Source organism: Lacerta agilis, chromosome 7 (assembly GCF_009819535.1).
Source record: "Lacerta agilis isolate rLacAgi1 chromosome 7, rLacAgi1.pri, whole genome shotgun sequence".
NCBI lineage: Eukaryota > Metazoa > Chordata > Lepidosauria > Squamata > Lacertidae > Lacerta > Lacerta agilis.
This window is the reverse complement of record NC_046318.1, coordinates 53,733,165-53,754,805: the sequence shown is the minus strand read 5'-3', so window position 1 is coordinate 53,754,805 and position 21,641 is coordinate 53,733,165. Positions and strand designations below refer to the sequence as shown.

Here is a 21,641-nt window from a genome sequence, read left to right as displayed (position 1 = left end):
TTAAACTACGTTTGACTGTAGTTTTGAAAGGATTTATTCTGTGTCAAATCCATTTACATCACTGTCATCATCTCCATCAGGTGAACCAGGTGATTGGTTTTTGTGATGGAAGCTTATTAAAGATCTAAGAAATTTGACATTTAATTGAAGAACAAATCTGGGCATTTGTCTTATTGTGTCCTCTGTCTGCACTCCCTTGGCAGTTAATCATATAATGCTCCTGAGCATGAAATTAACAGTAAAAATGACATAGCTGATGTTCCATCTTTGGAAATGGGGGGATTCTGAAAGTAAATTCTGAAACTTGGAATATTTTAGAGCAGAGGATCTTCGTGCTTTGAGAATTGCATTTTAAAATTGGTTATGTAGACCATAATATTACTAGAATTTTGGGTTGTCTGTGTATAAAGTACAAAGAGGACTGAATCTCTAGGGTTCTTTTTAAAAGGGGGTTGATTTGATAGGAATTCTGCTCATGGAATGTCCTGCAGAAGAAAGGGAGTGGTAATATTTGCTGAACCCTAAACCACTAAGCCTAGGGCTTGCCGATCGGAAGGTCAGCAGTTCAAATCCCCGCAACAGGGTGAGCTCCCGTTGCTTGGTCCCTGCTCCTGCCAATCTAGCAGTTCGAAAGCACATCAAAGTGCAAGTAGATAAATAGGTACCACTCTGGCGGGAAGGTAAACAGTGTTTCCGTGCGCTGCTCTGGTTCACCAGAAGCGGCTTAGTCATGCTGGCCACGTGACCTGGAAGATGTACGCCGGCTCCCTCGGCCAATAAAGCGAGATGAGCACCGCAACCCCAGAGTCGTCCGCGACTGGACCTAATGGTCGGGGTCCCTTTACCTTTACCTTTACCTACCCCTTTGCTCTCTGAAATTTTTTTTAGATGGTTATTGAGCCCGCTGGAACAGAAGGCATGGTGAATTGGGGGGGTCTATAGAGGGAAGGAAAAATCAGCTAAAAATTGCCATCCCCTTCCTTGAGTGGGAACCTCAACTGGATCAGTGTGCTTTTCATAAACAGAAGGAACCCTTCCATTTGTGAAAGGGCATATCTGGATCTAACCCACAGGAAGGATTATTTGCAAATTTTGCACTTCAGTAGATAAAGCATAACTTCTTTGGCATAAAACAGGAGTGAGGAACCTTTCTCAGATAGAGGGGTTGTGTTCTCACCTGGGCAGCCTTCCTGGGACTGCTTGCCATTGGTGGGCGGGGCCAGAAATAAAATGGGTACCAAAAGTGAATTTTACCAATGTACAGCAGGCTAATTCAGGCATAGGCAAACTTGGCCCTCTAGATGTTTTGGGATTACAAGTCCCATCACCCCTAGCTAACAGAACCAGTGGTCAGGGATGATGGGAGTTGTAGTCCCAAAACATTTGGAGGGCCGAGTTTGCCTATGCCTGGGTTAATTTCTGCACACACTCACCACTACCATCCTTCATCCAGACAACCATCAGGTGTTACCCGAGTTCAAGGACACATACCAGCCAGGCAAAAACACTCAGTGGTATGAAATAGGTCTGGTGATGTGGCCTGGGGAAAATCCTAAGGGCAAGATAGAGAAGAGGTCTGAAGGGCTGCAGTTTGCCCCTGGCTGGGCCTGAAAAGTATATATTTATAAAAATTAGAAGAAAAATAGAAATATTTGGCAATTTAAACAGCTATTTTGGTGGCACGGTGGGGGGAGTTTTCTATTATAATCTAGGAAATCTACATAAAATTCAGTCATAATTCCAATGAAATTGGTAATAAACCGATGCTCTAGCCTGTTATGAATATACAGGTATGTTCCTTTGTGAATATATTTTCTAGCTAGCCTGTTGTGAACAGATTAAAATTACTTCAAACTTCCAAGTATAATGTCTGCTGATGGCAATGGTGAGAAATGTATGGGGTGTGTTTATATACGTGTGTGTATATTTGTCCAGAAGCTTCAGTAGGCTAATGTTGTTTTGAGTGATCTTTGTAGTGGAGTATAAATTACTTAATTTTAGACTGGAAAACACTTGTGCCTGGAGGGTTGGGAGAGAAGTCTTGCCTAATTATTCACCTTCTGAACAAGATTTCTTAAGGATCTTTTTCTTTCAAAAGAACACAATACATCTTTTCCATGAATGCTTATGGGTTTTCAGGGTTCAGTCTACATTTGATGCTTGCTTGTAAGCAGGAAGACATTCTTTTTCAGTTTATCTTGAGACTTATATTCATGATTTAATTTTAAATTGTGTTTGAAGTGGGCTGAATCATACTGTGGTATATGCATGTGTGTATATAGTAATGTAATCCTAATGTGTTCTTTGGCAGTTGAGCAACACTGGAAATGTAGAACGATATTTATAAATGTTTATAAATTTTAGTTTAATGTAATTTAATGTTAGTTTATTTATGTTAGTGTTTCTGTAATGTTTGTAAAATAGGTTTTTATTTCTTTTTTCTCCAGAGGAAATAAAAGCAGAAACTGGAAAACAAAGGTACTTTTTTCTTTATTAATCATGATTAATTTCTCTGAAAATACAGCATCATTTGTACAGAGATGAAGTCAGTTGTCATTGTACCTTTTTGGGGTAGGGGGAAGCTTTATGAACTACAGTGGTACCTCGGTTTACGAACTTAATCCATTCCGGAAGTCCGTTCTTCAACCGAAACCGTTCTTAAACCGAGGTGCGCTTTCCCTAATGAGGCTTCCCGCCGCCGGTGCCCTTCCACCGTTCGGATTCTGTTCTTAGACCGAGGTGAAGTTCTCAAACTGGGACACTATTTCCAGTTTAGCGGAGTTTGTAAACCAAATCGTTCTTAAACTGGACTGTTCTTAAGCTGAGGTTCCACTGTATGTTTTGTCACTAAGTTACCATGCCTAGAGTGTATGAAATTCACTGCATACTTGCTGTAACTTGAAGAAATTAAAAACTTTTACTTGTAGCGTACAAATTAATTTTTAGAGCACTTTCTTGCTAATCACTCTGACTTCACTTTACACTTGGAAAACGTGTAAAGTATGTCAGCATGTTGTTAAGAATAATTAAGAGTATAAGCATCCTTTGTGAGAAACAAGTTTTTTCATGCTTTGTTAGACATTTCATGGCTTCAGAACAGTCTTGAGATGTAAAACATGGTCTCATCACATTTGCCCTTCTGACACAGGACCTCCCTATAGGCACCTAGTATGAAGGGCACATTGTAGCTCTTTCAAATTTTAAAAAAGCAAGCAAGCCCTAAACAGAATTGTTACTTTTCAGATGGAGATTGGACCAAAAATTTAATTTAATTTAATAGTCCTCTCCTGCCCCTGCAAATGAAACATGATAAAGGAGCACATATAAAGGGAAACGGCAAAGAACTAAAAAGATACTCATGTCACAAGGTTCTAAAGCATGAAGGTACAAAATGAAATCCTTAACCAAATGGCAACAAGCATAGCAATTAGGGAAACAATTCTTGCATCGCAAAGTAACATTCAATATAAACACACAGGATGTATAAACTGAACCAAAAATGCCTTCTAGCAGTGGTCCAGAGGCAGTATATAATGATGATCTAACAGGTATAACAGTGAAATTTGTAGTTAGAAAACTAAACTGGATACGTTTCAACCCATATAGGTATTCCTTACTGTAAAATGATATAGCCCCTCTTTCCAAGCTTATTAAAGAACAGTATGTACAGGAACAGAGTGAAGACACATGCTATAGCAGTATTTACAATACCACAAATGCCATGGTATTTGTAAATACCATGTCAGAAGTCTGATTATTGGTTACCATAGAAAGGAACTACACTCGTACTAATATTGAAAAAAGTGCTTCAAATCCATAAATTGAAGTTGTTAATGAGGGAGTGGGGTGCCAACTTAATATGGAATTGATAAATTTCATCCAAAAATTGTAGAAAAAGCACAAAATCTTACATCCAACATCATGTGAACTTCCCCTTCCTTTCTTCCCTCCTTGCCCCCCCCCAAATGTGCTCCAGAGGGTTCGGAAACCCCCACAGTGCATTTAGAGATTCATGGGGTTTATAGGAGAGAGGAGGAAGGGGAAGTCTCATTGCACAATTGGGTGGATATCCTAAGTTAGGTACTGGAATAGTCTTGCAATACAGTATGTATGTTTGTTCTTAGGAGGGGTGCAAAAGCCGTCACTCAATAACAGATAGCTGGATTTTGTGTACAAAATCCAACCTTACCTGTCATGAAATCATTACTTAAATACTGAAAAGCGGTTAGTCCTAATTTATTGGAGGGCAAACATCATTGTCTCTGATCATGGTCAAATGAATTGAAAAAAAACCAACTGTATGCTGTTACTTGTTCCTGCACAAGTAAATGATGGTACACATCTTTTTAAATCCTAGCTCTTAAGAAACATCAATTTATATGTAACCCTTTACTTTATCCTTTATTCATATTGAGGTGCCTGTTATTCATATGGAGGACAAAATCTATTTCACATCCAAACCAGCATGCACAACCAGCCAATGAGTTAGCTGACTCTAACTAATACATATTTTCTTTGAAAGCCTGCTAAAATCCATAACTTGTTGCTGTGTTCGTTGCAAATTGTTACATTTGTCTTGACTTCATAGCAGACTTTTGCTAATTTCTGTCTTTATTTTGGATCAGTTTTAATTGGTGAGATGAATTTTTGACTGTTAAAAGAAAAAAAAACTGTACATATATCAAATACGTGGTGGTCAACTGTAGATGTGTCTATGTTCATATTAAATTGTTTTGCTGTTAACTCAACTGCCATTCTAATTGGATCTTTCTATTCAGTCCTCCTCATGGAGAAGCAAAGGCTGGTTCAAGCACTCTTCCACCTGTGAAATCAAAAACAAGCTTTATTGAGGCAGACAAGTACTTCTTACCATTTGAATTGGCATGCCAGTCCAAGTGTCCAAGAATTGTTAGTACATCATTGGATTGTTTGCAGGTCTGTATTGATTTACATGCCATTAACTTTTTTCTTCAATTTGTGGTTTCCTTTTATAAAGGAAGGAAATATGCAGGTAGTTGTTTCCCTAGATTACATTTTTAATTGCTAACATAGTACAACTAGTGAGGTTTAAGTTGTTTCATAAAATTTCAGCATAGAGAAATTGTTTGTTTTAAAGATAGATTGCCTTGCTAAGAATCTTTATTAGGAGACAGTTGGACTGCTCACTAGCCTGGTTCGGGTGTCATGGTTAATCTATTGTTTAGTCGTGGGGAATGTGCTATAGATATCTCGTGTTTCCTACATCCTTTACACACCAGTGTGCTTCCCTACTTCTTCGTTTGGGTCAACAGTAGTTTTTCTACTATGCTTTAATAAAACTGAAATAATGAACCCACTTCAAACTAGAGTTTCTGGTTGTCATTTGGAGACAAACTGTATGCAGTGGTAACCATTACTTGCCCTAGTTCAAATGCCACAGTAAAAGACAGTCACTGTAAACTGCACTGGCGATGGAATGCACCACTGTCTTGCTAGTTCCCGCTTGGATCTGTTTCCCCTCTCATCTCAAGTGTATCCCAGGATTTTAAGAAATTAATACTCTGCAACATTACTGTCAATGAGAATTAACCTGCATGGTACAAAATATAATAATGTGTTAAGCTGGCTTGTTCAGTTGTACTTTTGCTTTACTCCCCAGAAACTTATAGCTTATGGACATTTAACTGGCAGTGCTCCAGATAGTACAGCTCCTGGGAAAAAATTGATTGATAGAATTATTGAAACAATATGTGGCTGCTTTCAAGGTCCTCAGACAGACGAAGGGGTTCAGCTACAAATTATAAAGGTAATCTGATGTCAACTGATCATTAGCTCTCATTAGAGTTTGCTGTTGAAATGAGTTCTACGCCCAAGACAGTGACCTGCAATTCAAGCATGTTGAACAAGAGCTGAAGCTGAAAACATGTAATAATTTGTTTAATCAGTTAGTACCTTAATTGGACAACAAGAATATTCATTCAGTGTTGCTTATCAGTTTCACAAAAACATTTTATGGTTAACAGAAATAGAATTGCTTTTTCAGGGCCCTATCTAATAGGTTTGGACCTGCAGAAAGGTGATTGGAATTGACAGCTACAACTCAGCAGTCATTTGGCTGGAATATGAGAGAATTAATTCCATGAATCCTTTTCTCTCCCCTCTCATCATGTAGTTGCTGTAATTAAGATTTATAGCACTTACCGGTATATGTTTAGCATGAGGAACATCACACAGACTGTAAAGACCTTTATAAAGTTGATAGTGGGTATGTGGGATTTACTGTGGAACTAATCTGCGCTCAGGAGCCAGGTGTCATCAGAAAGAAGGTTTGTTGACTGGAACCTTTAATTCCACATAGTGGCCTCTTAGAAATGAGTGCTAAAAGTGGGTCAGTAAATAAAAATTATTCTTGAATAATTTATGTCTGAAATGCACATTCAGTAGTTATGCAATGTTGAGTTGGAGGTTCAGTGCCTTGATTTACTAACCTGGGCATGGATTTTTCCAGTTTGCCTGAAACATGCTATTTAACATTTCAGGCACTCAGTTCTTCCATTAACTAGGTACATTGTCCTTATTCAATGGAAAGACAAAGATAAATGTTTAATGAATAAGATCATTAAATGCACAATCACACCATTGCTTAATTGCAGCAGTAAGGAGAAAATGATATTGTGCATGCTTCTTTGTGTACAAAGGTCCTGTTTAAATGGTTATAGGAGCCATTGGTATAAGATCCATCTCCTTTAAATGCACTTACCATGTGTGTCCTGGTCTTCATATATATGATGATGGCATGGAAGCAGTCTGGATTTGCCACTGTATCTTAAAACTGCACACTCATAAAGCAAGGTACCCGTTAAGCATGTTTAAATGAGGTGAGAGCCTCAGTATTTTCAATTGCTAATGACAGTCCTAACTTTATTTTTATTTTTAGGCTCTACTCACAGCAGTAACTTCTCAACACATAGAGATTCACGAAGGAACAGTGCTGCAAGCTGTAAGAACATGTTACAATATCTATCTTGCAAGCAAAAATCTCATAAATCAAACCACAGCCAAGGCTACTCTCACACAAATGCTGAATGTTATATTTGCACGTATGGAAAACCAAGCAGTAAGTATGTTTGCATTTCAAATAAATAAATAATAATAATAATAATAATAACAACATTTATTTGTACCCCGCCCATCTGGCTGGGTTCCCCCAGCCACTTTGGGTGCTTTCCAACAAAGGTTAAAAATACATTAAAATGTCACACATTAAAAACTTCCCTATTTAAATTCTAGTATTCCTATGTAACACTTGGATTGATTTGCCAGCTATGTCCATGTTGTTTAATTTGAAATAATAGTCCCGTGAAAGACACATAATTTAGCTTGTACGAATTTCATGTATAGAATACAACTGAAGACCAGAAAAATTGAAAGAAGCCCTGAATTGTGCATCTTTTAATTTATGGATATTAACGTTTCATACTATCTGGTGTGTTGAGGAGCAGGCATGGTTGTTCTGACAGAAGAGATTTTCTTTAATACATTATTTATTTATTTCATAGCTTCAAGAAGCCAAGCAAATGGAGAAAGAGAGACATCGGCAGCAGCACCATCTACAGCAGTCGCCCTTAAGCCATCATGAGCCTGAATCACCTCAATTGAGACATATTTCAGAGCAGGCTATTGATCAGCTCTCCCAGGATCATGAAGGGGACTTGGACCATCATGCAAATGATGTGGACAAAAGCCTTCAAGAAGACACAGAAGCAGAAAATGGATCTGATATTTCCAGTGCAGAAAACGAACAGACTGAAGCTGACCAAGCAACAGCAGCAGAAAGTAATAATGGGTGTCTTTTTCTTGTCATAGTGGGGTGAAAGAGGGTATGAAGTCTTGAGAAATAATTACTACTTTTTCATTGAGCTAAAGTAACATGTAGATTGCTAGCAGGTGGTGTTATAAGGTTTATTGATTCTTTACAAAGCTATGTTGTAGTCACAGTTGACATTCTACTTGTTTTCTAGGTAATTGCTAGCAGCTCAGATTAAATAAATGCAACGAATAACTATCAATTCTGTTTAAGAACTATTTCTTTATAAAGTAATAAAACTGACTCGAATGGAATCGAATGGTATATTTTGAGTAATATATTTTCTGTTTTTATTTTGTAGCTCTGTCTAAAAATGATACAGGGCCATACGATGGAGAAAGCAATCAATATGAAGAAACGGCACAGGATATTGTACAAAGTATAGTCCAAGAAATGGTGAACATAGTAGTAGGAGGTACTATACTTGCCTTTAAAGTGCATTGCTGAATTGAGAAGGGAATTGCAGGAACTTAGTAGAAGGAAGTAGTGGTAAAATTCCTTTGTGTGTAGGGCAAGCAGTTGGGCTTTAAGTAAAATGATAATGTAGACTTGACCTTCGCTTAAAATATTGTGCATTACTGAGGTCTAGTTCATATGTAAACAGTGTCAGTCTTATTATGATTTATCAGAATGAGAACAAGTGGTGTACCTGTGCATGCTCTCCTGTTTCTCATACTCTAGTCTGTATTGTCCATTCCCAGTCTCATGGATTTGCTTTCTCCAGACAAACCATGAAATGTAACCAATATTTGTCCTATAATGTATAGCTTGTGGTTTGGTAGGGCTGCACTGTAAGCCTTGGTACAGACAACACTTTAAGCCAAACCATGACTTAGCAAATAGCACAGTGCAGCAGCAAAATGACCATGGAGGAATAAAATGGCCCTGATCTCCTCTCCAGGAGCCCACACATTTGCTGATTCGTGTTAAACCAAGGTTTGACGTAACTTTATGTGTGAACCAGGACACTGTAGTAGAATACTTTGCAAGGTTGTTTAAATAACAGTTTCCTATTACATACAAACTGGAAAACTGTGGTTTAATCTCTCTTTACAAATCAGGATATGAAATCTGGTTTAATAAAAACATGGTTTCTTACATTGAGATCATTATTGATTCCTTAAACCTCTCTGTTATAGGACTTTGGCTTATTAAAGAAATATAGTCAGTGGAAATTGAAGAGTTAACTGGCACTTTAATTTAGTCATAGCTTAGTAGTTTCTACAGCATCACCTGTTTTTACCTGCACTGGTGCTCATATTAGTAAGGCAAGCAGAAAAATGTTTTGGGGCAGTTGTGTTTCTGTTAAAGGGAAATTTCAAGTGATACTTGAGCTAATGAGTTGACCTAGTTTGAGTTATCAGGATTTGACAACTTATTTCTATATTTTTTTCACTCCTTCTGTGTGAGCTCTTCACAGCAGGTTTTCTTTCTCTCTTGAGAAACTTAATGAGATGTTTATTAGTTGTGACACTTTATTAAAATGTTTGATCAGAGCTGAGAAAATACTATAAATTTTGGGGTTCTGGCCCTGTTTAGTGCTGAAAAATTATTATAAAGACTGCCATAACAAATAATGTATATGTTACAGTCATAATTCAATAGACTAATATTATAAAACCCACATTAGCTCTAGGTAGCTCATTAAGCTAGTTTCCTGGAGTTAGTGTCAGCAAAGCTGAACATTTGTTTTAATTCTTAGGTGCTAACATTAAACTCTTGATAATTCATTGTCCTGGTGAACATGATACTTTCTCAGCCAGGTGTTTAATGTTGAAAATGTAATGTCTTTCCAACACTAATTTTATATAGTAGTATGGAACCAAGGCTGAAAATCTTCTGGTCTTGTATTTGACAATGTACATTAAAGACTTGACATTTTATTCTGCCAATAATATTAATACACCATATTATCAATTCCTTTTAAATACCAAGTTTTTTATCCTGTAGATGTAGGACAAAGAACTGCTGAAAAGGTTATGATTGATGGACCAATGGGGACCTCAGAAGATGGAAGTGACAGTGAAAACATCCAGGCAAATGGAATTCCAGGGACACCTATTTCTGTTGTTTATACACCATCTTTACCTGATGACAGGTTATCAGTCTCTTCCAATGACACTCAGGTATAGGCATATATGCTTAGTCTTAAACCCAGAACACCTTTTGAATATAATTGTGTCAGATTACAATTTAAATAGGGGGCCTTTTACAGAACATTGAAATGGTGAATGCTGTGTAAAGAGAGCTTGCAAAATTCTGTAGTACAGATACTTTATGACAAAGATTATTACTATGTCCTAGGCCAAGATTATGTGTGATATTGCAGTAAAATAAAATACAGGAATAATCTTTACTCTTGGATTTACAACAGCATGAATATGATAGCTTTCATTTTTATAGTAATTTCAGTTGTATCAATTGGTAGCTAATCAGTTTCTTTAAAAAAACTGTCACTCTCAAAGTCACTTCTGAGCTCTTTGAGTTTCTAAGAGTACATAACTCAAAGGCTGATTTCTGATTCGTTGACTATATTTTTCCAGGAGCCAAAATGGTATATCTCTGATCACTATCATTGAAGAATGTGGTGTAAATTGACTTTGTGAACCAATCAGCTTTAAAAATGTTAGACTTGTGATTTTTGAGCATGACAGCTGACTTTGAAAAGCACCGTAATAACTGCTCCATTATTTGCTAGCAAATATTTTATCATATCCTTCTATCCCCAAGCTTGGTATTACTCCGTACATGCTACTCCTGCTTAATGCTAAATGGCTTATTTAAAACATGTTAATTTCTTTAGGAATCTGGAAATTCTTCAGGACCTACCCCTGGTGCTAAATTTTCCCACATCTTGCAAAAGGATGCCTTCCTAGTTTTCAGGTCACTGTGTAAACTCTCTATGAAGCCTCTGTCTGATGGTCCACCTGATCCAAAGTAAGTTGAGATTCTTCTGCTGTGAAATACTTAGATGATGTATATATTCATAGTAGCACTTCCTCCTCCTGATGCACTATCATGCGATGCAGTATCTAACATAAGATATTTAACATTATCACTATCATTGAATCATAGAAAGCACATCTAGAATATGGTGCAACTGAATCAATGAAAATAAATTAAGCTTTTGGATAAATTATATTTGGAAACTTTGGGGTTTGGAAGTTCTGTTCCATGCACATGAAGTCCTCTCTGCAGTCAATTGGGTTTTATGAGGGACTTGAATTGAGAGTAACTCAGAGTATCTTCCTTTGGGCTACCAATCTTGTCTTCATGATTATGTTCCTTGTATAGATTTTTGTACCTCAGTATAGATACTAATGGATAACCCTTGTTTGAGAATAATAGAAGATGACAATTATTTAGAAGACAAGCAGTTTTTCAGATGATACATTAATCACTAGTGCTAACATATAAAACGGAAATGGTGGTTTAAGAAATAATTGTTTTGGATTAGACCCATGTCCTTCCTGTCATGGAATAGCCCCATAGGATCCAGTCCTTCTCCTTTTGATCCAACACCCTGAATTATATGTTTATATAATTTATAAGCAGCCCAAATGGGCTGACTTCCATGGTATGGGAAAATGTGTTGGCATATATTTGGTAAAAACTTGAAGTATATATGAAGTCCTTAAATTGATTTTGGCAATTTAACGGAAGTTTAAAGTATTTACACTGCAGGATATCGCATGCAACATAACACTTCCATATCAGCATGTTAGTACTTAAGTGAGATAAAAGGACACTGTACAAGTCTTTTTCAAATTTTATTTTAGACCATCAATGTATAGAAATATTCCAGTATATATCCAATTTGATTTTCAGCTTTTCTCTGGCCTGTTAGGAATGCTTGCAATCAACTTTTTTCAGATTGTATGTTAAATTGCAATGTTTTGTGCAGTACACCTTTATTTTACCAGTCTCAGTTCCAGGTCAGCAGGATGTGTTGATGGTTTCTCCCCATGATTGAAGGCAAGCAGCAACCTTTTGAGAGGTAGGGCTCCCATCATGCAGTTCTGCACCTGCCTTCGTCAAGGTCAGCCAGTTACCATTAGCTCCTGGTTTATTCATTCTTTCCCTCCTTTTACCTACCTTAGTACTTCAATAGTATAGATAGCTTAGTTACAGTTTTTCATTCCTTATCCATGTAAGTGCTCTGGGAGCTATTTTGGCTGAGGAGTGGGGTACAAATGCTCTAAATAAATAAAATAAAATTGCCCAGTGTGGATCAATCCATTTCTATCCTAGTTTCTGGGGACTTACAGGATGGGAAGTCCATTGTCAGGATGTTTTGATCCAAGGTCAGTGGTCACCAGCAGAAGTGACAATGAACATCAACTGGCTGGAACTCAGGGCTGTTCATCTGCCTCTCCAGCACTTCCCAAGCCATCTTCCCATTCCTTATCTGAACAGACAACACCACAGCCAAATGGAATATCAACAAGCAAGGCTCAATTCAACTCTGGGATCTCCAGAAGGAAACTTCTAATGAATTGGGCGGAAGTCAACCTTCAGTTTCACACTTCAGAGCACATCTCAGGCCTCCTACACATCCAAGTGGATTGGCTCAGCAGGAAGCTCAGAAGTTGGATCAGGTGGAGTGGCAGCTGAATTTACAAATATTCCAGCTCATCTAATATTTTGTCAGCCAGTGCCAAGTCTACCTCTTCACCTCAGAAAGAAATAATCAGCTCCCTTGCTACTTCACCAGGTTTCGCACTCTGAAAGCAGAAGCCTGGAGTGCTCATCTTGTCCTGGCCTCAGGGACTACTCTGTGCATTTCCCCCAACACCTGTTTTGCCACAGGTCCTATGCAAGACCAAGGAAGAAAAGATCAGAGTAATTCTTGTTGCACCATTTTGGCCATTCTGACCCTGGTTTCACAAAATCCCGAGTCTCTACTCCCCCCCCCCCCAATATTTACTACCCAGTCAGCTGACTGTGGAATTTGAACGGGAATGTTTTACAAAAATAAAGTTCTTGTCAGCAGTGATAGACATTTTTCTTTATTCCAGAAGACCTGCTGTAATATGCATCCAGTAAGCCACCTAGAAGGCTCTCCTCCTGTCGTGCTCCACCAACCTTGACATTTCCATCATTCTGGAATTTCTCCAAGAAGGCCTACAAAAAGGTCTGAAAGTTAATACTCTGAAACATCAGACAGCAGCGGTCTCCTCAATTCTTTCAAAGTCACGCTCTCCTCCCCTCTCCTCTTACTCCTTACTAAAATGCTTCCTCAGAGGTGCTGCACTAATTTGTCCCCCCACTATTGACAGATTGCCTTCATGGAATCTACACAGGGTCCGTTTTGCCCTGCAATGGCCCCCTTTGAACCTCTCAGATCAGTTTCTCTCCAAATCCTGTCTCTCAAAGTGGTTTTCCTCATTGCTATTGCCTCTGCACATAGAGTCTCCAAATTAAACATGCTCTCTATCACTAAACATCTCTGTATTTTCCATGAGGACAGAGTAGTTCTCAGGACTGATCCCACCTTTCTGCCCAAAGTCTCCTCTCGTGCCCACCTTCAAAAGGCGATCATTTTACTAACCTTTTGCCCATCCCTGGTATATGCCAAGGAAAGGGCCTCGCACTCACTACTCACTAGATGCTTGTAGAGCCCTAAGGTCAATATAGCCAAAACCAAAGCTACACAGACAATCCAAAAGCATATTTGTCTCCTTCCATCCCCCCCCCCCGTCCCTGCGGAAAAAGGTGTCAACAACCAGTCTTTACAGATGCATCAAGGCATGTATAGTGCTAGCATACAAAGCCCAAAAGATCTATGTTCCTCAGCATATCACAGCCCACTCCACTAGGTCTGCAGCCACTTTGGCCACCTTTTCCTCTCATACTCCTTTGCCGCACAGCCACCTGGGCGATGCCTTAGCATTTTACCAGACAATACTGCTTGGACACATACACCTCACCTGAGGCAGTGTTTGGTCAGAGAGTCCTGCAGCAGGTCCTTCCCCCTAGCTCCTGCAGCTGTAGCCCACCCTAGGGAAGTTAGCTATTGCACATCCCATCCTGCTAACCTGTAACTGGAAATGGAGAAAAGTACAGTTTCACTCACCTGAAATGTCGTTTTCCATTCCCAGTGATAGGTCAGCAGGCCCCACCTTAGGTAGTGGGCTGCAGGAGTCTTTTTCCTTTCTATCATTTCCTTATACCATTCAAGTTAGTTGTAGTTTTTGTTAGGAGGAGGTAGGTTTTCTTCCCTTTCTTTATGACTCCTGCTTTCTTGAGCTTGGTGAGTCCTTGAACTGCATGATGGTGAGCCCTGCCTCCTAAATGGTTGCTTCCTGCCTTTTATCAGGGGGAGGAGCCACCAACCAATCCTGCTGACCTGGAACTGGGAATGGGAAACTACATTTCAGGTGAGTGCAACTGTAATATTGGGTTCCCCCTGCCCCACAAAAAAAATACTGGACACAACTGATATGTAAATCTCCCATGCTGTCAAAGGGAACAAAAATTATCCTTCTCTTGTGCCTATGATTTAGAAATAAAAAGAGCTCTCCCCTTCTCCCCCTCTCAGTGCACAAAGGGGGGGGTATTTAGGAGAGCTGACACGAGTGTTTTGGGAATTGGCAGGCTAGCGTTTAGAACATTGTAACTGCTCCATAAAGTTCAAGGTGCTGTTCATAGCAATGAAAGTGATTAAACTACTGTTCCTGATTGGTGTATTGTGCCTGGGGTGTATGAAATGCACAGTGTGCTCTACTGTAAACGCTCACTTTCAGTAAATCATTGTGTAATGGTTGTTGTCTAATACATTAAGTGGTTGGTTTATATTTTATATAATTGTCCAGGATTTTCTAATAATGGCTTAGAGACGTTCTTAGTAGTTTTTATAAAGAGAAATATCTCCCACGAATTGTTCAGATAACTGCAGTTATTCCTTCTAGGTCTCATGAGTTGCGGTCAAAGATCCTTTCATTGCAGTTGCTGCTGTCTATTCTGCAAAATGCAGGACCTGTTTTCAGGACAAATGAAATGTTTATCAATGCTATTAAGCAGTATCTTTGTGTTGCACTGTCTAAAAACGGAGTCTCGTCTGTTCCAGAAGTGTTTGAACTTTCGCTTTCTATATTCCTCACTCTACTTTCAAATTTTAAGACTCACCTGAAAATGCAAATTGAGGTAAGATAATATCCAGCAATTTACGCACCTTACTTTGAAGGAATTCAGTATCCCTCTAGGCATCACATACTGTTCAGTTAAAATACATAAGGTTCATAAAAGAACAATTTCGTTTTAGCCTCAAACTAACCTGACTTCATTAGTTTAATGACCACCTCGTTTTAAATAAACTCATATAAATCGACCCAAAACTGCTACTTATCAAGAGCACAATTTACTGCAGCATTCAAAGAAAAGAATTGTAGATGTCATCCCTAAGCATTTTTTATCGCTGGCCTGAGTTTACTAACTAATTAACCATTAGTTGAACATTTCATTTGCTACTGTCTTATTGTCACCTGCCACTGCTCTCCTTGATTTTACACATTATCTGTACCAAAATGTTGCTGTTTTAGTTTGTATTTCAGTTGTTTTTTTATGTTGTGTAATGTTTTTCTTAAAAATCTTCAGTAAACATCTAGTTGGGGCAGCGGGGTGAGGGGAGAGAATAGAATTGTACCCTCATGCAGATGTTCAGATAGGGAATCAGGATCATCCACCCCCCCACTCCATCTTCACCTGCCATTAATGTGCTGGACTTCAAGTTTGTGTAGCTTCACTTATAGACCCTTGATGTAGGTAATCCCTTATCAGTGTGATCATTGCAGCCTAGATGATGGAAGCAGGGCCTATATACTGTGTGTGTGTGTGTGTGTGTGTGTGAAGGCCTCTGCAAATTTGAAATAGAACACATGTGGGTATGGGGATTGATTTATACTCCATATTTTTTTTAAATCATAGCTAAAGCTGCTTACAATAAAAGAGAAGATAACATAACATAATAAAACAAAGCAATAGAATAATACATCTATTAATATACTGAACAGCTTTAATTGAAACTGATGCTTCAGTCAAACCAGCATAAAAGCATTGTCTCAGCTCTTACCTCTGATTAGCACCAAAAGTACCTGAGAAGTATAGGTTCTTCAGATACACGAAAGCTCATACCAAGAACAAACTTAGTTGGTCTCTAAGGTGCTACTGGAAGGTATTTTTATTTTATTTTTTATTTTGTTTTGACTATGGCAGACCAACACGGCTACCTACCTATAACTCTTTCATGGTTTATGAATCCAAGAATGAGCATTGAATCCCGGCACCATTTCCACCCTACCTACCTCTGCACGCTGCCTTCAGTGCACAGATCCTGGATTTCTTAAACCAGGGTTGTCTGTTCTTTGTTTCTGTTTTGCTTTTTTCAACTTTGCCTAGCAGGACATCCAAATGCAATTTAATGGAGCTGATAGAATAGTAATTGGAGTGAATGCAATTACTGTTAAAATCAGACTTTGTGGCCTACAAGAACTCTCTATGAATCATTTCCCTTGAATTAAAATGTTCCTGTACAACACATGGCTGTCTATTGTCCTGATGAAGGGAGTAACATATTTTTATTAGCATCAGTGCTAAATCTATATAGCAAGATTAAGATATGAATTCTATATATGTTAAGCTTTGCATGAGCCAGATGTTGGTTTATTACAGTTAATTAATGAAGTACAGGGTTTGGGAAATAAATGTAACTTCTTTCTGTCCATACCATTTTTCCTAGGTTTTCTTCAAAGAGATTTTTTTGTATATCTTAGAAACCTCTACTAGCTCCTTTGATCATAAATGGATGGTTATACAAACACTGACAAGGATATGCGCAGGTATTACTCCATTGGGCATACCTATTTGCTTTTCAAAGGTTTAGGGCCACATGTCTTGCTAGTTTTGAGGGGTTTTGTTGCTATGCCTATATGTTTACCTAGCAAAGCTTTTCAATGTATAATTTTGTTCCTGTTACAGATGCCCAGAGTGTAGTGGACATCTATGTAAACTATGATTGTGATTTGAATGCTGCTAACATATTTGAAAGACTAGTTAATGACCTGTCCAAGATTGCTCAAGGAAGAGGCAGCCAAGAACTTGGCATGACCAACATTCAGGTAAAAACTATGGCATATCTCAGTATGTTTCTAGTAGTAAAAAAAACAATTAAATTAACATTGAATATTACCTAAATCTTTTTGCAAATATATACAAATTATTGCAGGAGCTAAGCCTGAGAAAGAAGGGACTTGAATGCTTAGTCTCCATATTGAAGTGCATGGTGGAATGGAGTAAGGATCAGTATGTAAATCCCAACTCTCAAACAACCCTCGGTAAGCTGTTTTGACATTCTTATTCTTTAGTGACGTGTTGACCAGAAATGCACTGAAGTTGATTTTCCTGTTTGCTAAGTATGACAAGTTGCCCTGCACAGATATGTAAATTACTGCAGCTACAGATTTGATTGGGCTTTGCAGGCATGTGTGAAGTCTGCAAATAATACAGTGTTGGATCCAGAGAGACACCCGTAGAGGAAATACTGGTGTTGGCACTGTTCTACAAACTGTTGCACAAGAGACTTCAAACAATCCCATCCTTACTGAAGCACATATTTTGAGACCTTGTGCAAGAGATCATGCAATATCCTATGCTGACAGAAACACACAATTATCTCTTATCAAAGTTTGTTAAGTTGGGAAAAGCTCTTCCATTTGCAGTAGTTTTCCCACAGCCACTTGCCAGACGGTTTCCTACATCCTTTACAGTTATGTAAGCTTTTTTCATGTCATCATATAATGTGCTGCAAAGATTCACAATGTCAGGGTACAGTGGTACCTTGGTTCTCAAACTTAATCCATTCTGGAAGTCCGTTCCAAAACCAAAGTGTTCCAGAACCAAGGAGTGCTGTCCCATAGAAAGTAATGCAAAAGGGATTAATCCAGACTTTAAAAACAACCCCTAAAACAGCAATTTAACATGAATTTTACTATCTAATGAGACCATTGATCCATAAAATGAAAGCAATAATCAATGTACTGTACTATAAAATAAATAAGACAATATTGTAGATGATAAAAATAAAAATTATTATTTTTTCTTACCTGCACTGATGATAGTCATTTTTTGGATGGGGGGCTTTTATCCATTTCCGCAGCCACACAACCAATCAATCAGTAGCTGAACTGGGTTCCACACAGTCACAAAAACAAATTAACCTGAAAAAGCCTAAAAAACAAAAACACAAAATAAATAGCAAAAACAAAAGCACCAAACTTTCTGGAGTCCGTTCATATTCCGAAATGTTCGAAAATCAAGGCGCACCTTCTGATTAGTGCAGGTGCCCCAGAAACAATAGCCGACAACTGCATCAGACATTTGGCTTCCAAAAAATGTCCGGAAACCGGAACACTTACTTCCAGGTTTTCAGCGTTTGAGAACCAAGGCGTTTGCGTACCAAGGCATTTGAGAACCAAGGTACCACTGTATTATTTTAAATCTTTCAACTTTTTATTATTCTTCTATAAAATTAATTTTCTTCCAACCTTCAGATCTGATATTCTTGTTTACGTTCATTTAAAAAAATGTTAATGTTATGACTCTCTGTCACATAGAACTAGTGATGTATATCTTACAAAATATTATTAAAACAAAATCGAAAATTCTTTCTAGTAGCACTTTAGAGACCAACTGAGTTTGTTCCTGGTATGAGCTTTCGTGTGCATGCACACTTCTTCAGATACTTATCTGAAGAAGTGTGCATGCACACGAAAGCTCATACCAGGAACAAACTCAGTTGGTCTCTGGTATCTGAAGAAGTGTGCATGCACACGAAAGCTCATACCAGGAACAAACTCAGTTGGTCTCTAAGGTGCTACTAGAAAGAATTTTCAATTTTGTTTTGACTATGGCAGACCAACACGGCTACCCACCTGTAACTGAAAATATTATTAATAACTAGACTTTGAATGTGATGATGGACAGTTAACAAATTGGCAACTTCTAAAAATGGTACAAACATCAACTAACTTGTAAAGATCATTTTCCTTTGCTATTCTTGTGCAGGACAAGAAAAGCCCATAGAACAAGACAGCACTGAAACAAAACACCCCGAGACAATTAACCGATATGGCAGCTTAAATTCCTTAGACTCCACAGCTTCATCTGGAATTGGTAGCTACAGCACACAGATGTCTGGTACTGACAATCCAGAGCAGTTTGAGGTTCTAAAGCAACAGAAGGAAATAATAGAACAAGGAATAGATTTGTAAGTTTATTTGTTTAACCCATAATGTAAATTGTCAGAATGTAGGGGAGTCTCCTGTTACCATTTTCTTCTATCTACTACCTTTTAATTCCTTTGTAGAAAGAATATTGTAGCATCTATTTTTCAAAGTGCAGTTTGCTCAAAGGCAAACTTCACTGGAACTGTACTTACATAAAATTTCAAGGACTACAGTCTTACAGGCCAGTCATAAACATTACTCAGATTTAAGTCTTAACTGAATTCAGTAAGACTTATTTTCTAGGATGTGCACTTGGGATTTGAGCTTCAGTTTCCCTCTGGTTTTCTTTTGCCCTTTTACCTCACAGTCACTAAGATGTTACCCAATTACATCTTCTATGCTGAAAACTTTAGTAGTTTTTTCCATTCCTTGCTGTCAGGGATTTGCCTTCTCCTCACGAGGAGAGCCTGGGGGGAGGTCCTACTTGTGAGGAGAGCCCGGGTGGGAGTACTCCTCGCGGGGGGAGCAGGGAAGGTGATCCTGCTAGTGGGGAGGATCAGGGTAGGGAACCTCCTCAAGAGGAGGTCTTGCTCAGGTACAGGGAGCCCCAGCCACTGCTGTCACCTGACTCCTCTCAAAGCCCATCGCCAGAGCTCTCTCCCGCGGAAGAGGAGGAGGAGCCGAGGGTCAGGGATGCTGGGCAGAGACCCAGCAATGCCAGCCAGAGGCAATCAGAGGGGGAGTTGCAGCTTCCGGTGCCAGCACAGCATCAGGGGGTCAGGAGACACAGAAGACGTCGTTTCAGGGTGCCAAGGCTTTGGTGCTGGGCGGGAAACAGGAGAGGGGCACTTCCGGATTCTGCAAGTGACTGAGCAGTCATGTTTTTAGCTAGCTCTGCACTGTAAATAGTTATGCACAATAAAGTAATCTTTAGTGTAAGAGGACTCTGTCGTTACGCATGAGCAACACCGTGGTGTACCCTGACACTTCCTTTCCTGAGCAACTGCTGGAAATGGAGTAGGATGTGAATGCAATTGTTCAAAAAACAAACCTCAAAAACCAGAAATGTGGACAAAGATCAGGTGGAAACAACAGTGATAATAGATATAAAGTCAAGGAGAAGTAGAATAGTAATATTGCATAGGCATTTAGAAGGAATTTAGAATTTGTTGTTGTTGTTGTTGTTCAGTCGTTTAGTCGTGTCCGACTCTTCGTGACCCCATGGACCAGAGCACGCCAGGCACGCCTATCATTCACTGCCTCCCGCAGTTTGGCCAAACTCATGTTAGTAGCTTCGAGAATACTGTCCAACCATCTCATCCTTTGTCGTCCCCTTCTCCTTGTGCCCTCCATCTTTCCCAACATCAGGGTCTTTTCCAGGGAGTCTTCTCTTCTCATGAGGTGGCCAAAGTACTGGAGCCTCAACTTCAGGATCTGTCCTTCTAGTGAGCACTCAGGGCCGATTTCCTTGAGAATGGATAGGTTTGATCTTCTTGCAGTCCATGGGACTCTCAAGAGTCTCCTCCAGCACCATAATTCAAAAGCATCAATTCTTCGGCAATCAGCCTTCTTGATGGTCCAGCTCTCACTTCCGTACATTACTACTGGGAAAACCATAGCTTTAACTATACGGACCTTTGTTGGCAAGGTGATGTCTTTGCTTTTTAAGATGCTGTCTAGGTTTGTCATTGCTTTTCTCCCAAGAAGCAGGCGTCTTCTAATTTCGTGACTGCTGTCACCATCTGCAGTTATCATGGAACCCAAGAAAGTAAAATCTCTCACTGCCTCCATTTCTTCCCCTTCTATTTGCCAGGAGGTGATGGGACCAGTGGCCATGATCTTAGTTTTTTTGATGTTGAGCTTCAGACCATATTTTGCGCTTTCCTCTTTCACCCTCATTAAAAGGTTCTTCAATTCCTCCTCACTTTCTGCCATCAAGGTTGTATCATCAGCATATCTGAGGTTGTTGATATTTTTTCCGGCAATCTTAATTCCGATTTGGGATTCATCCAGCCCAGCCTTTCGCATGATGAATTCTGCATATAAGTTAAATAAGCAGGGAGACAATATACAGCCTTGTCGTACTCCTTTCCCAATTTTGAACCAATCAGTTATTCCATATCCAGTTCTAACTGTAGCTTCTTGTCCCAAATAGAGATTTCTCAGGAGACAGATGAGGTGATCCGGCACTCCCATTTCTTTAAGAACTTTCCATAGTTTGCTGTGGTCGACACAGTCAAATGCTTTTGCGTAGTCAATGAAGCAGAAGTAGATGTTTTTCTGGAACTCTCTAGCTTTCTCCATAATCCAGCGCATGTTTGCAATTTGGTCTCTGGTTCCTCTGCCCCTTCGAAATCCAGCTTGCACTTCTGGGAGTTCTCGGTCCACGTACTGCTTAAGCCTGCCTTGTAGAATTTTAAGCATAACCTTGCTAGAGTGTGAAATGAGTGCAATTGTGCGGTAGTTAGAGCATTCTTTGGCACTGCCCTTCTTTGGGATTGGGATGTAAACTGATCTTCTCCAATCCTCTGGCCACTGCTGAGTTTTCCAAACTTGTTGGCATATTGAGTGTA

General features: G+C 39.1%; 1 protein-coding gene across 2 annotated transcripts in view; it reads left to right on the top strand.

Moving 5' to 3' along the window:
- Positions 1-21,641, top strand: part of ARFGEF1 (ADP ribosylation factor guanine nucleotide exchange factor 1) — a 65,874-nt gene that overhangs the window by 18,922 nt on the left and 25,311 nt on the right. The window contains exons 2-14 of one of the 2 annotated variants that reach the window (XM_033155344.1): positions 2,448-2,478; positions 4,779-4,935; positions 5,639-5,785; positions 6,917-7,096; positions 7,539-7,815; positions 8,148-8,261; positions 9,797-9,972; positions 10,650-10,783; positions 14,758-14,992; positions 16,584-16,686; positions 16,823-16,962; positions 17,070-17,178; positions 18,908-19,109. In XM_033155344.1, the coding sequence (XP_033011235.1) occupies positions 2,448-2,478; positions 4,779-4,935; positions 5,639-5,785; positions 6,917-7,096; positions 7,539-7,815; positions 8,148-8,261; positions 9,797-9,972; positions 10,650-10,783; positions 14,758-14,992; positions 16,584-16,686; positions 16,823-16,962; positions 17,070-17,178; positions 18,908-19,109 (2,005 nt within the window). The remainder of the gene's footprint in view (positions 1-2,447; positions 2,479-4,778; positions 4,936-5,638; positions 5,786-6,916; positions 7,097-7,538; positions 7,816-8,147; positions 8,262-9,796; positions 9,973-10,649; positions 10,784-14,757; positions 14,993-16,583; positions 16,687-16,822; positions 16,963-17,069; positions 17,179-18,907; positions 19,110-21,641) is intronic. The other variant, XM_033155345.1, reaches the window with a different exon arrangement.